Source organism: Cavia porcellus, unplaced genomic scaffold (genome assembly GCF_034190915.1).
Source record: "Cavia porcellus strain 051 isolate PalLab524CR breed Dunkin Hartley unplaced genomic scaffold, mCavPor4.1 scaffold_49, whole genome shotgun sequence".
Taxonomy (NCBI): domain Eukaryota; kingdom Metazoa; phylum Chordata; class Mammalia; order Rodentia; family Caviidae; genus Cavia; species Cavia porcellus.
The window spans coordinates 2783774-2798198 of NW_026947532.1; the positions used below are offsets into that span (position 1 = coordinate 2783774).

The 14425-nt window shown below is 60.7% G+C and overlaps 1 protein-coding gene across 5 annotated transcripts in view; it reads left to right on the top strand.

Moving 5' to 3' along the window:
* The first annotated feature begins 44 nt into the window (after positions 1–44).
* The window catches only part of Ralgds (ral guanine nucleotide dissociation stimulator), a 38316-nt gene continuing 23935 nt past the window's right edge, over positions 45–14425 (top strand). For 2 of the 5 annotated variants that reach the window (XM_063244124.1, XM_063244125.1), the window contains exon 1: positions 13641–14007. In XM_063244124.1, coding sequence (XP_063100194.1) covers positions 13708–14007 — 300 coding nt within the window. In that variant the 5' untranslated portion in view covers positions 13641–13707. Of the gene's footprint in view, positions 304–12841; positions 13257–13640; positions 14008–14096; positions 14323–14425 lie in introns of those variants that run through there. The other 3 variants (XM_005003938.4, XM_013153497.3, XM_063244126.1) reach the window with 3 other exon arrangements.

The following is a 14425-nucleotide window of genomic DNA, read 5'->3' on the forward strand; positions in this document are numbered from 1 at the left end:
CGGGGCGGGGCCGCGCTGTCCCCGCCCACCCGGCCTGAGAGCCCCGGAGCCCGCCGAACCCAGCGCCGGGCCGAGCGGCCGGGTCCGCACCGCAGCGCACCGCGGCGGGCGCAGACAATGGGAGCGGCGCCGGCCGCGGCGGAGACCCGGGCCCCAGGCGGACGCGAGGCCGCGCCATGAGCTCCGCCGCCGGGCGCCCCCCTGCGCCGCGCGCGGGCCGAGGCGAGCGGCCTCTGCGACCCCGGGCCCCGCCCTGGGGCCGGCGATGAACAGCCGAGGCCGAGGATGATGGTAGATTGCCAGGTAGGTCCCGGCCGGCCACGGCGGGCCCACGCGCTCCCGCCCACGCCCCACCCCCGCGGAGCAGCCGGCGCCGCGTCCACGCAGAGCGTGCGCTTACGCAGTTCCCGTCCACCACCGCCACCACCCTCTCCGTACAGTCGGGAAACTGAGGTCAGCAAAGACACTGGCCCGGGGGTATGCCAGGTAGGCAGGACCCAGCGGAGGAGGACAGGATCTGGCCTCCTGGGCCGAAGCTCCACCCTCCCGTAGGATTGCTTTGAAAACGATTTGCTTTGAAATCTGGAGGACCCCTGCCCACCCACCCCGTGCAGGGCCCTCTCCTCTGGTCACCTCCACGCAGACACAGGCGCGCGCGTACACAGCTGTTCACCCCACACGGGTTTCCTAGGAATCAGAGGAGGGCGTGACACGAGGGAGGTAACAAGGAGAAAGAAGGAAGAGGCTGGAACCTGCTCTGTCTTGGGGCTGGGGCATCCAGCCTCCTGGCAACACGCCTCGCCCTTTGAGGGGGGATGCGCCAGGCAGACGAGCAGAAGGGTGCCCAAAATTCCCAGGGTCAACTGGCAGGGGCTGACCTCAGGGCAGCCTGGAAAGGACATGGCTTTGGTCCACCACTCCGGGCGTCTAAAACGAGGACAAAGCATGTCTTCCTCGTGCCGAGAGTGCTACAGGAGAGAAAGCTTCAGTTCCTCTGCAAGGCGAGGGTGCTTGGCCTCGTGACCCCAAGAGTCCCACAGGCTTACAGTGTTTTCCATTGGTGATCTGCTGCCCACCAGGGGCCTCAGAAGATGCTTTCTCCTCCCTGAGCAGATAGCAGCCTGGGGGCCTGGGGACCCGGGTCGAGTGGAGTGCAGGCGGCCTGGACCACTTGTCTTCATTTAGAAGTGGGTCCAGGGTCATTGTCTTGACTGGGGTAATGAGATCTCCGAGTGAACCGGACACCCCAGGGCCTGCAGATGGAAGGAACGGAACAACTGAGGTTTCTGGGGTCCCTGCAGGACTCAGGGAACCTGTAGATCCTGCTCCTTTTCCTCCCCAGGGCCTGGGCAAGGAGCTTCCTTGACAACAGCCAAACAAAGGTGTGTGTTTTGTTTTGTGGGTTTCTTGCCTCGGGCTGCAGTGCTACTACTGGCCACCGGGGGGCAGCAGTGTCACCATGCCTGGAGTCAGGCCAGAGCTCCAGGGTCAGGCCGAGTGCACCCTGCCTGTCTCCCAGCTGGACCTCCCACTGGGAACATCTCTGTCCTGAGGACTGCTCAGGGGTGGGTCTCCCTGAGGGCAGGGGCTGCTTTCGAGCTGAACCGGTCCAGCCACTGCTGTGTGATTCTTGGGCTCCCCTCTGACAGCCAGACACGGGTGAGGTCAGTTTCTGTGTACCTGTGCCTGGGCCAGCTCAGCCTGGGGCCTCTGCCTGGCATCTCTGGCAGGCATGACTTGCAGCTGCAGGGTGCAGCTCATTCCTGTGTCACTGGCGGGACCTGGTTTGGAAAGAAGGCCACGGATCCCCTGTGTCTGTTGCCCAGACCCTTCTGGAGGCTCCTTGCCACGTGAGTCCCTCGGAGTGACCCAGTATCGGCACAGGTTCCCCTCCAAGGAGGGCCCGTGGGCAGCATGCAGGAGAAAGCAGCAAGACCCAGGGTACACTGTGTGTCCCTCCAGTCTCGGCAGTAAGCTCCCCTCACTGTGCTCTGTCCTGCTGGTTAGAGGCCAGTCCCAAGATCCTGGGGGAACAGATCACTCTCCAAGACCATGTACAGGAGGCGGGGATCCCCACGGTGGCTTGATTCTGAACTTCATGGGAAGCGCCGCCCACCGAGAGGTTTGTGACAGAGAGTGACAATTCTTGTTTTTGCTCACTTTGCAACCCTCTCATGGTGCAGACTAGGAACCCAACCAAGAGAGGGAGAACTTTCTCTGAAGCCTGGCACTGGAGCCTGATTCCAGTTGTATTGTTGGCTGAGCCCCACTGCTTCTTGGAATTCTCCTCCTACGCTAGGTTTCCACGATAGCCCGAGAGCCTCAAATCACTAGCTTTATAGGTGGCTCTCACAGATAGTAGGATGACCTGCCTTGTGCATGTAGGGGCAGAGCGGGCCCTGAAAGGCACAGTGACTGGTCCAGATCCCAGCACTGGTTGGAGAGGAGCCAGGTGGCCCCATGAGTGTCTCTGTCTCCGGAGCCTCAGGGGCTGGACACGCGCAGTGGTCATCACTGTCCCAGCACCCAGGGAAGCTCTTGCCTTGGGCAGCCTCTGCTCACTGTGATCTCTTCCCAGTTTCCTGCCACCACCCCGCCACCACCACACTGCTGTCCCTGAATGGTTCTCATCCAGCAAGGGGGGAATCTCTTGTCTGGTTGGTTCTTTGCTGGGCCCAGGCCACGCCAGAGGAGGCAGAGCAGATGATGATCCTGGAGGCTGTTGCAGGAAGGGTGGCAGTGTTTGTCCTGGAGTGGTGCCAGAAGGAGGTCCCGGGGTCGGGTTCATGCAGGGAGAGGAGGTGTAAGGATGAACACTGAGGGATGATGGGGTGACCCTGGCCTGGCATCTATCGTGTTAGGGTCCTCAGGCTCCTGTCTTCTTTCGCTGCTGCCGAAGTCTAAAATCCAGGTGGCCCAGGGCCGTGCCTACAAACACATGGCCCCAGACTCTGCCCCTGGGTGTCTGTGTCCACCTGTCCCTGTTAACACTAGGACACCAGTTGTCGCCCTAGGGTCCAGTGCTGATCCAGTAGAGATCACACTGATTCGGTTGGCAAAGACCTTACTTCTAAGTAAGTGCTCGTTCAAAGGGATCTTTCCAGGGAACGTGATTTAACCCATGATGGGGGTGTCAAGAAAGATTTGCTCTCCGAAAGCCAGGTGCCTGTGGGATCCTGGGGAGCAGTGGGATGAGGACGTGGCAGGAACTTAGCCCCTGGTTAGACAGCGAGGGCCTTAAATGTGGCCTGCTCCCAGGCTTGGCAATTCTAGCACCAGCAGGTGGTGCTGTGACCTGTGGTTTGGTGGCTGTGGTGACCATGTCACCCTCTAGTTGCTAGGAGAAGATGCTTGCCTAGCTGTAAACAGCCCAGGAGCACAGTCATTTCACAGGTGACACACCGAGGAAATCAAACCCCAAACCCCAGCCGACCACAGGGGCGTGGGTAGTGGGGCGTGGTGGGCGGCTGCTGGGGAGGCTGGCCAGGGGCCCTTTCATCCCCGCCCCCCAAGCAGAGCTGGCCCTTCTCAGCCCTCCAGAGGCCTGCATCAAGAGTCCAACTCGGTCTCCAGACACCTGCCATTAGTACAGGACAGCAGCGGGCCTCCCGTGGACAGCAGTGAGAGGGGCAGAGTGCCCAGGGGCAGAGGTCGTTTTGCCCTGCCACTCCCTCTGCTCCTGCACGGTTGAGCTGGTGGAAGGGGCTGTGTGGGGCCCACACTGCCCCTTCCACCAGCTCAGCCTGGGCCCTGGCCATTGGGGTTTGACCATGGCTGCTGATGACCCACATGGCCTTGGTGCACCGGCTCTGCTGAGTGCCCACCGGGGCCTCTGTCCCAGGGATGAGGCAGAGGGTCAGTGCAGGCCCAGGGCTGCAGTTTAAGACTGACAGTGCGATCTAGGAGAGGCATGAGAGGAGCTGCGTCCTGCAGGGTCTCCTCGGGCCACGCTCACACCTCTTCTAGGCTGTGGAAGTTTCCAGTCATCACTGCCCTATCCTTGTGCCTGGCCCTGAGCCGTGGCGCCCCCTTGTGCCTGCCCCACGCTCTGCCACGGAGACTCCCACGGGCAGGCCGTGGCAAGTCTAAGGGATGCATCTGCACCACCACCACCCCCACCCCGTTTGCAGACAAGCCCAGGAGGGGCCAGGCGCCAGGGCTGGGACCAAACTCCTGCCAATTATAGTGGGCGGGGCTGAAGGCCCCCCACATCGCGGTTACCAGCCAGCCAACAGTGGAGATGCCACAAAGCGGTAACCCTCTCATCTTCTCCCTGCCCTAATGAAGGCCTTGGGCTGTGCGCTCTGCATTTTCTGGAGGTTCTCGAGTTGTGAGCCTCGGGGTTTTCAGCCTCCCTTCTCTGGAGTTGGAGGGGCTCCCAGGGCAGGCAGCAGGCAGCAGAGCCAGGGTAGGGAAGTGAAAAGGAAAGGGACCGGGGGCTGGGGATTTAGCTCAGCGGCATAAGCACCTGCCTTGCAAGCAGGCAGTCATGAGTTCGATCCCCGGTACCGATAAAAAGGAAAAAAAAAAAAGCAAAGAGACCAGCAGCCCTGTGGCATTCCCCTAAAAATGACAAGCCCTTGAGGAAGGGTGAGTTCCTATGGCACCTAGACCCGTTGCTTGGCAACTGCAGGCCCCCAAAATACTCATAGGCAGGAAGGCTCAGGGTTAGGGGCTTTCCGACAACCTGTACTGGTTGGGTTTGGACTGACTTCTCACGACTGCTTCACCCCACCGCACCCCCAGCAGGACCAGGCAGGCCCCCACCCCTGGATCCTTCCTGAGGGAAACCCCAGTACACACTCCTCTCCCCATCACTGCGCCCTCCCAGCTGCCTGGTACTGGGCCAGTTCCCTAGTCCACTTCCTGGATACCTGAGTGACAGTTGACAGTGGTGGTGTCGGACGATTGGGTCAGAGGCCAGGAGAATTGGACTTGGTGCCTGAGGTGGATGGGATGGCAGATGTGGTGCTTTGCCCAGCCATATACAGTGGCCGTGGGCTCCCAGGGCCTGGGATGCAGCAGTGATGGCGGGTACGGATAGGGTACAGAGCCCCTGGGACAGGGTCCTGTGGTGATGGGCCAACTTGAGACTAACCAGGTGATCTCACGGTCCAGCCCACTGGCCTCAGCCTCCCCATCTGTGGTCCATCCACCTGTGTGTCCACCTTTCAGTACATAAACATTGTCCTGTGAACTGTGTCACCTCTGGGGGTCTTGGGGCAGCAATTGAGAGGGGGCCAGGACCAGCCCGAGCCCCATGTTTTGTGCCCGGCCGGTGCCTCCAGCGAGACCAGCTGGAGTGTGTTGGGTTTGGGTCTCTCCTTATTATTGGATGTCCCAGAAAGACCACTAGGCTGGGAGTGTAGCAGTGGCAGAGCCCTGCCTGGCACAGGAAAAGCCTGGGATTCCATCCCCAGCTCTGGGGTGCTGAGCTTGTGCAGTGCAAGAGCTTCCCAGGACACACACGAGGGGACAGCCGAGAGGGAGCAAGGCCATGAAGCCCCTGGCCACAGGGCAGAGAGAAGAGAGGGCAGGTGAGGCCAGGCAGGTTGGACCCCACAGCCATGAAGGGCCAGCCCAGGAGGGACTCCCCAGTACCCAGGGAGCCAGGATGGTATCTGACCTTGATTACTCTGTGGCTGCTGACCATCACCTCCCTCTAACCCACTCTTGCCCCTGCAGCAGAGCTGAGAAGAGTGTGCCCACGTCCAGAGTGAAGAGGCATTGTGGGCCAGCCTGATGCACCTGTGTGCCCTGCAGCTGGCCGCGTGCATGCTGGACGCCCCATAAAGAGGAGACCCCTTAGCCCTGTGCCGGGAGGCCACAGCCTAGGAGGGAACAGAGATGTCACCCTGACCTCCTCCAGTGGGTGTGTGATTAACAGAGAAGTCCTCCAGATAGATAAGATTCGCAGCCCAGATAGATAAGATTGTGCCTGCTGGCTCGCTCTTTCTTTTTTTTCTTTTCAGTTTGCGAGCCTGCAGCCAGAACCCAACCCTCACACAAGCTAGGCAAGCACACTGGACCCCGGCCCTTTTTATGTGTTATTTCAAGAGAGCCTCACTAAATTGCTCAGACTGGCTTTGAACACATGTCTTCCTGCCTCAGCCTCCTGAGTAGCTGGGATCACAGGCTTACAACAGCTAGAGGGCGTTTCCTTTCCCTGCCCTCCTGGCCTCTCTCTGGTTAGGATCCAGGAGCTGTGCCCCAGGGGAGCTGCAGTGCCTTTTCTCTGGACACCTCCTGATTTCCAGGTGTAAGTGTCCCCTGGGTCCAGCAGTGAAACACCCTCTGCCACCTGACCCAACCCATCTTTTTTTTTTAAAGTTTTTTGAGTAAGAGTCTCCCTAAGTAGTCCAGGCTGGCCTCAGACTCTGGGTGACCTCCTGTACTGGGATAACAGGCTGTCCACCACAGCCTGCAGGACCCAACCCTGTCTCCTGGGGGTATGTGGGGGGCGGGATTAATGGCTTTGTCCTGCAAATGCAGGACTCCAACCAGGAGGCCAGGTGTGGGGTGGGGCAGGGCTGAGCCCATTCCGCCAGGATTCCTGCTGTTCCCTCCCAGGCCTAAGGGTGGCCCTGCCCTGATTATCTCCCTGGCTGTCACCTGTCCTGCTGCGGGAACAGCAGCCTAGTCTAGATGGAGCTCCAGGGGTCTCAATGGTCAACAGAGAGGACAAAGTCCAAGACTAGTGGGAGCCCCTGCCTGGACCCACGCCCTAGGCGTGCTTCTTAAAGCCAAGCCTCCGGCTCCTCCCCTGCGCCTTCTGGATGTGCCAGGTGTGTGAGGTATCCTAAGGCACCGGTCACTTGCCCTAAAGGCAGGTGGCCCTTTGCCCCCAGCAGCAACTGCCCTTGGGGGTAGGGTGCAGGCAGAAGCCAGAGACACTTGTAGGCCCATGTGGAGTCCAGTAGTTTTCTGAATCCACCCAGAGAGGTCCACCTCCCAGGCCCTCTGAGCAGCACCCCCACCTGGGTCCCCTGCGTTTCTGAGGCCAGGTTCAGGCTCCTGATCCTCTAGGTGCTTAGGGTAAGTCTGCCCACCTCTCCTGAGGATCTGGGTCAAGTGGCTGATGGGGAAGGGTCTAGTGGACAGCCCGGCCTGCCCAGCCCCTCCCTCCTACCCTCCCCATAACAGCACAGAGTTTTTCAGGATTCCAAGAGGAGTTTCCTTCCCACCCAAGAACTCCTGCTCAGACTCCCGCCTCCTCTCCTCCCCACCACCCTGCTCTGCCCAGGCCACACGGAAACCAGCACTCAGGAGTAGCGTGGGTTCCAGGTCCTTGCTCTCTGGCACACAATGTACTCTGGAGACAGAGAGGAAGGGCCCTATCTGTTGTCCTGCAACTGACTATAGTAGTCTCCAGTGGAAGACCATGCCTGCATTTTAGGACTGTGTGGGTCATGGTGCATATACCCAGCTGTAATGAGCCCAGATGGAAGTGGCTAAGTGGGCACAGATGTGAAGGGTTGGGTGGCTGCAGGTGAAGGCTCCTGGCCAGTACTTGCAGGAGGAAGAGCACCTGACCATCAGGTGCGCTTGCACATGGCCGCCACAGAGCCTGAGATGGGGACCTGGGCCCGAAGGACACCCCAGGCAGCAGCTTCAGGTTTCTCTCAGCTCTGGTTTGCATCTCTTGTTTGTTTTGCCATTCTGGGGAGTGGAACCACGGCCTCCATGCTAGGTCCATCCCCAGCCATTCTTTTACTTTTTGGGAGAGGGATATGCAGTCACCACATTGCTTAGGCTGGGCTCAAGCTTGTGATCTCCCTCAACTTCCAAAAGTGCTGGGGTGACAGATGGATGAGCACCACTGCGATGCCTAGCTTTTAGTTTTCTCAGGGAGACCCTAGGAGCCCCTGGGGGGCACTGTAGAGCTAGAGCCCATGTCCAGCTTCCCAGGTGGGAGCAGATGGAGGCAGAGGGGAAGGGCCTGCCTCTTAGGAGAAACCATGGGAGGAGCAAAGTCCAGGGGCTGGCAGAGGGCGGGAAAGTGGGACATGGCCTTGTCACCCAGCTCCAGGGCCTGCCAGCTCCCAGCCCCAGGAACCTCCTTGCTGGAGAAGGGCAGTGGGAAAAGAGGGCAATGGGCACGAGCCCCGCCATTTCCCAGTAGCCAGCTGGCACCCCAACCCGCTGCAGACCAGGGCGGCTCAGATGGGCCCTTCTGCAAGGGTGGCCTAGGCCCAGTCCGATGGCAGCCCCCAGCACTCAGTGTCCTTGGCACAGCAGCCTGCCTCCCCCACCACAAGGGCCTGTTTGTCCCCACCGCCTTGGCCCTGGAGCACTGGGTGCCCAGGGCCTGCTGGACACGGGGGCCTGGCTGAGGCTCAGCACCCAGCCGTCCGGGCCCAGCCTTGGTTCCACCTCCTCCTACTGTCCTGCCTGGGCTCTCTGCCCGCCTCTGCTTGGCCAGCTCTCCAGGGAGCCTTCTAGCAGGAACCAGGTGGGCAGAGAGGCCTGTTTCCTGCCGGTGCCTACAGCTCTCCAGCCTCATCCCTCCCCAGGGAGCGCATCCCTGTGGGATTCAGTCTGGAACTGTGAAGCCGCCTGAACCACAGGAGGAGCCGGGAAGGGTTGGGTCCTTCTGAGCATCAGCCCATATGTGCCCCCCCCCCCAGCAGTGACAGGAACTCACTTTGGGGACACACCACTCCCGGCACTTGGGTGTAGGCAGGTGGGCTCGGCTGTTGCCCCGGGGAGCTTAGAGCCCAAGGAGGCCCGGGCGGGGAACCGGTCCCAGACTAGAATTCTTCACCACTTCCTCCCTGGAATCCTCAGCTACCATTCTCCCTTAGGCCCCGGCCTGTTTTGCATATTTCTTCTTTAGCATTCTCACCTTTAAGCAAATATTTCACATTTTTTGTTTTGTTTTTGTTTTTGAAACAACATTGCACTATGTAGCACAAATTGGTTTTGGACTCACTATGTAGCCCAGGCTGGCCTCAAACTCCAGAGATCCTCCTGCCTCAGCCTCCAGGTGCTGGGATTATAGGCACACCCAGTTTCAGGGGTGGTTTTATCTGTTTTGTTTCTTGGTGTGTCACCAGCTCTGCATCGGTGCCTGGCTCCTGGTGGGCACTCAGTAAACTCGTGCTGGCTGCCGCATACACGCTCACATTGCGTCATGGGGCCCCTTGCAGTCTGTGGATGGTGCTGGCTGAAAGTCGGTCACCACACTCATCTGAAAAGCTGATGTTGTTCAGAAGCCTCCCTGGCACTTTGACATTGCTGTGGTGTTTCAGTGCCACTCTGTAGAAGGATCCCCCAGCTCCAAATTGACGTGAGAACCGCACTTCCTCCCTGGAGCCCTAGCTCCTTGGGTGCCAGGCATGCCCCCCAGAGCTTCCTGTTCAGTGTCTCCTCCCCCCCATGCTGCCTGCCCATGAAGGACCCAGGTGTCACCTGGATCCGCCTCCCTTCACAGCTGAAGCTCAAACCTTTCTTTGGTGGCTAGGCTCCTTGGGGAGGGGGGTGAAGCCCAGGGTGGGGGAGAGAGCGCCTTGCCCTTGATCTTGTTGGGCTCCAGGCCAGCAGAGGGAGTAGCTGGGGCAGGGCCCAGATTCTGGATCCTAGCCTCTTGGCAGCCACATGACTTAGTGGGCTGGTGACAGGGGCCGTCGGGCAGGCAGCCAGAGCAGGAGAGCCCTGCAGTGGGTGAATCAGCCGCCCGCAGAGGGACCACTCTACCCGGAGCAGGGCTAGGTCTCTGTTCAGCGTCCAAGGCTCCCTTCGCCTGTCCTGGCAACTGTAGTCAACTCCTCCCCCCCTGCAGGTGCATCCTGTGGTTCGCCGTGTCCAGGGCACCCTGCTCTCCCCAGCCTGGGAGAGGGCCACCCTAGTGTGGTGTGCAGCTGTCCACAGACCCTCCGAGGTCTCCCCACCCCGTCACTGTCCTATAACCGGGAGCCCAGAGATACTTACCGTGCTTGTTGGGGACAGAATCCCCCCACATAGAGGACAAGTGAGGGTGTGCATGTGTGGTTTAAGCACCCAGTTGGGGGGCATGAGGTGAGGGAAAATGGACCGCAGTATCCCAACGCACCCCAGTGACAGGAACCTGGCACAGCCATGTCCACCTGTGGGGATCCGTAACTCAGAGCATCACAGAGGACAGCAAGTAGCCCCAGGCAAGCCTGGGGTCCCAGGCAAACAGCTGGCTCTCTGGTCTGCATGATCTCAGCTTTACAATGGAGATAGAGCATGGCTTCCTCTGTCTGCTGGACCGGAAAGTGCTTTGTCCTCGCTGAAGGCTGCAGGAGCTGTCGGCCTTCTCCAAGGCTCCAAACCACGGCAGGCATTTACCTCTGTGCTGCAAGGCACAGATGCCTGCAGTGCCCTGCTGCACCCAGACCCGGACTTGAGCCCCTTCCCTGCTTCCTGTGGCCCCAGCACCCCTCTAACTAGCACTGCCTGCCTGAGCACACACGTGTATGGGGTGACTTCATGGTGTGGGCCGCAGTTCCCAGAAACTAGGGGAGGGGAGCTAGGCGGTCCCCCCACTGGCAGGACCCAAGTCAGGTCAGCAGGCAGCAGGAAAGAGGAGCAAAAGCCAGGCAGAGGCCTCTCCGGTCCACTTCCGGGACAGGATGCTGCACGGAGTAAACAGTTTCCAGAGGAGTCACCACTGGCTCTGAGTCACTGCTCCTAGTGACAACCGTGCAGTGTTTACAAACAATAGGCTCAGCCGCGCCTGCCCCCCATCAAAGGCTGCACAGATGCCCCAGAGGCAGCAGCCTCCCCCGAAGAAAAGGCTCACACCAGGGCAAGCTGTGCTGGAGGTCGGGCAGGTGCATTATCCCTGGCCACCTGGCATGTGAGTGGGATTGGTGACCCAGGTGTCCTGGGAGATGCGGTGGGTGGGTAGGAGTTGTTCTGAGCCTCACATGCCACCATGTGTTGTCTTGGGTCCCCCCAGGAGACCTGGCAAGGGCTGTGGCCTGTGTGGGTTTTGAGGGGTGCAGGTAGAATGCCCCCACACTCGCTGTCCTGCTGCCAGCCCAGCCCTGCCCACTGCCATCCGCCCTCGTTCCAAGCCGTGACAGTGATGTAGAGCATCATGTGGCCATGTGGCCGCACCAGGCAGGCAGGGAACAAAGGCCTGTGCTCTGGTCCCGGCGGGAGGGAGGGACCTGCGGTGGGAGGAGGGGCAGGATGCCCCCGCTGGCTCCTCCCCTCTAGGCCCCACCTCCGGGGCTGCCGCATTGCTCAGCGGCAGCTGTTCCTCCTCCTGAGACCGGGCAGTGACTCCTTAGTCTGCTGCCAGGGGACTGCCCTGCCCTGTGCCCCGGGACTGGGCCCTGAGGCCAGGCTGGGACCAGGTGGGGAAATTCAGTGGTAACAGGCCCAGAAGCTGGTTTTGAAGCCTGCGTGGAGATGCAGCGCCCCATCAGGGCCCGAAAGTGCTCCAAGAGCTTGTCCTTCAGAGGCGCTAACAGCAGCACCCTCTGGGTCCCTGCCCCCCTGCTGCTGCTTGGCGATGAGCACCTCCCACTTTGGGTCTCTTTATACCCGAGGCAGGCTGGCACCGTAGGAAACCACTGTGCACATGCCTGCCAACCCCGCCACAGGGCTGGTCCAGGGGCACCTCCCCTCCCCACTGGGAGAGCACATTGGTAACCCGCAGGGCAACAGAGCTGCACGGGCCATACCCAATGTCACCCAGCAGGAAGTGGGTGAGGCTGAGGTGGGGCCCAGGGGTACCGGGCCTTGAGGTGAGCCCTGTTGGAAGCTCTGCCTTGGGAAGAAGTGGACTGAGTCTGGGTGTGGTCACCAGGCCTCCTAGAGCTGCCCCAGGGTCGGGCTTGCCCTGTGGTATCCCTCCTGTTGTGTGCTTTTACAACAACACATCTCCCAGGGACCTGCTGGCATCCAGTTAGGAGGACACAGCCCTGTCATCAGGTGCTCGCTGGCTACTATGGAGCCAGGCTGTAGACCCCTTGGCCTGCAGCAGCGGTCACTGATGGGGACTGCTTGTCTGTGCCAGGCACTAAGACAGGACTCCTCGGTGGCCAGCCATGGGAGGATCCGTGCACATTCGCTGGGCAGTTACTCCGCAAGCCAGGCCCCTGCAAATCTGCAAGTGTCTTGTGCCCCTTTTACAAATGAGGAAACTGAGGTCCAGAAATGCTAAGTTGCCAGCTTGAGGTCCCCAAGTCAGAACCCTGGGCTCAACTGACCCACAGCCGCTCAGCCCTGCTGTTTCTAGAAGTCCACAGTAGCATAAGGTGCAGGATGCCAGCAACGGTGCCTGGCCTCACAGGGGACGCCAGCCTCCAGGCCTAGCAGGAAGTGAGACATGCGTGAGTGAAAAGTGGGTAGGACGGCTGGCAGCGGGAACAGCTGCTGAGGGAGTCCCGGTGTCCAGGCTGCTCCACGAAGCTAGGAAGCGGAGAACACAGGGGAGAGGTCACGGGGCAGGATTCGCAGGAGCCTGAACCAGGCGAGGACTCGGGACAGGAGCCGCTGTAGGGACCCTGCTGCAGGGGAGATGAAGGTGGGGCAGGGAGGCAGGAAAGGGCTGCAGCTCCAGGACCCACCTGGGACGTTTGGTGCCCTCTTTCTGCCACCCGCACAGCATGCCTGCCCAGCCCATCCCCAGAAAACCCCCACCCCAGGATATCCCTGAAATCCTTTCTTCCATGGAAGAAATTCCTGCAGGAGCCCACTGGGTGACAGTGTAAGGTCAGAGCTGGGCACTCAGGAGGCTGAGGCAGGAGGATCACTGCATGTTTGAGGCCAGCCTGGGCTAGATAATGAGTTCAAGGCCCAGCGTTCCAGGAGGCTGGCTAGGAAGGGGAAGGGAGGCAGGTGGGGTTTAGTTTTGAGTTTGAAAGTTACTGCATACACCACCCCCATCCCACGTCAGGAAACTGGGGCTCCAGGAGAAGAGGAACCTGCATGTCCCCAGGGGAGGCGACACCAGGCAGGGACAGGAACCCCTGATCTTGCTCCCAGGCTCAGAGCAGCCTGCTCAGCCAGGCCTTGTGCACCCCACAAAGCCACCGGAAGAGGATGTGAAACGCTTTCGGCAGAGCAGCAAGGTGAGGGTACTGGCAGAACGACATTGGGTGCCATGCAGGCTCTCAGCCACCGCTGCAGGGCCCTCAGGTGGTCTGATGTGCCTCTGGGGAGACTCTGAAGACCCTGCCGAGCAGCCTCTCCTCGCCTCTGTGGTCTCAGGCACCCAGCCAGGCGCCCTCCTCTTGCAGCTGGGGTCCTCACATCCATCTGGCCGGGGTCCCAGGAGGGTAAGGAAGCAGCCCTTCTCTCGGGCCAGCCGCACTGGGCTCTCTGGGCTTTGGGATGGGTCTGTGGGCTCTGCAGACTCAAGGTGTGGGTTCTCACGGTGAGAACCTGGGCAGGTCCTGCCCTCTTCTGGCCTCGGTTTTCCTATGTTAAATGGACACCTGGACTCATCCGGTGCCCTCCAGTGTCAGGCTCGCAGGGCGCTAAGAAAATCAGAGCTGGTGAATTTCTTTCACCATAGCCCTCGTCCGCAGCTGTGTGCCCTTCCTGGCCCTCTTCCTGATGTCTTTTCTGAAATGTTGGCAGGGGTGACCATATTTTTATGACACTACCAGTGACATAAGCAGCTGGCAACCCAGCGCCCACCCCTGGTTAAAAGTGAAATCCCGTGCTGGGTGCCAGGGATGGGGGCGCTCTGAGGTCTAGTGGTCAGGGCTGCCTCCAGGATGAGTAATGAGGCAGGCCTGGCTGCCTCAGCCCACGGCCCCTGCCAGGTCACGCCCAGCGAGCCCTGCCTGGACCCTCACCTGTGCCCTCGCACCTTCCTGCTTCCGTGTGGTGGTTTCTAGGACCCCAGGAGGGAAATGGCAATGGGACCTTGGGGCAGCAGTGGAGAGGGCCGGCCCACTGCAGAGGAGCAAGTTTGGATCAGGCTTCTGGGCCAGCTCTCGGCACAGCCCTGACCGCTCATCCTCAGCTGCCCTGCAGCCTGCTGCGAGCGGGAATTCCTGGCCCTGCCCGTCACAGGAGCAGGTATGACAGCCATGTGGGTGACACCAGGCCTAGGCACTCGGGTGCTTGACTTCACCAGTGCAGACAGGCAACCGGCACACTGGCCAAGGGCCTCACCGGGAGCCCACCCCACACCCCACACCGGGCTCCGGTCCAGACATGGCCCGGGAAGCAGGACAAGCCCTGGCCAGCCCCGTGGTGCCCAGGGGGAGGAAGGGATCCATGTTCCTTGCCTTTGTCTCGCTGGTGACTGCCAGGCGGTGGGCCAGCACCCGCCACGCCACCTTCCAGACCCGGACCCCCTGGCTGGCTCCCCTGCTGCCACCAGCCACGGAGGTGAGTCCCAAGAGCTTGGGGGGGGGGGGGGCAGGCTCTGGGGCCTTGGGCTGTCCCATCCTTCCTCAGCAGAACTGGTTGGAGGAGTTTAGTTGGCAGCCAG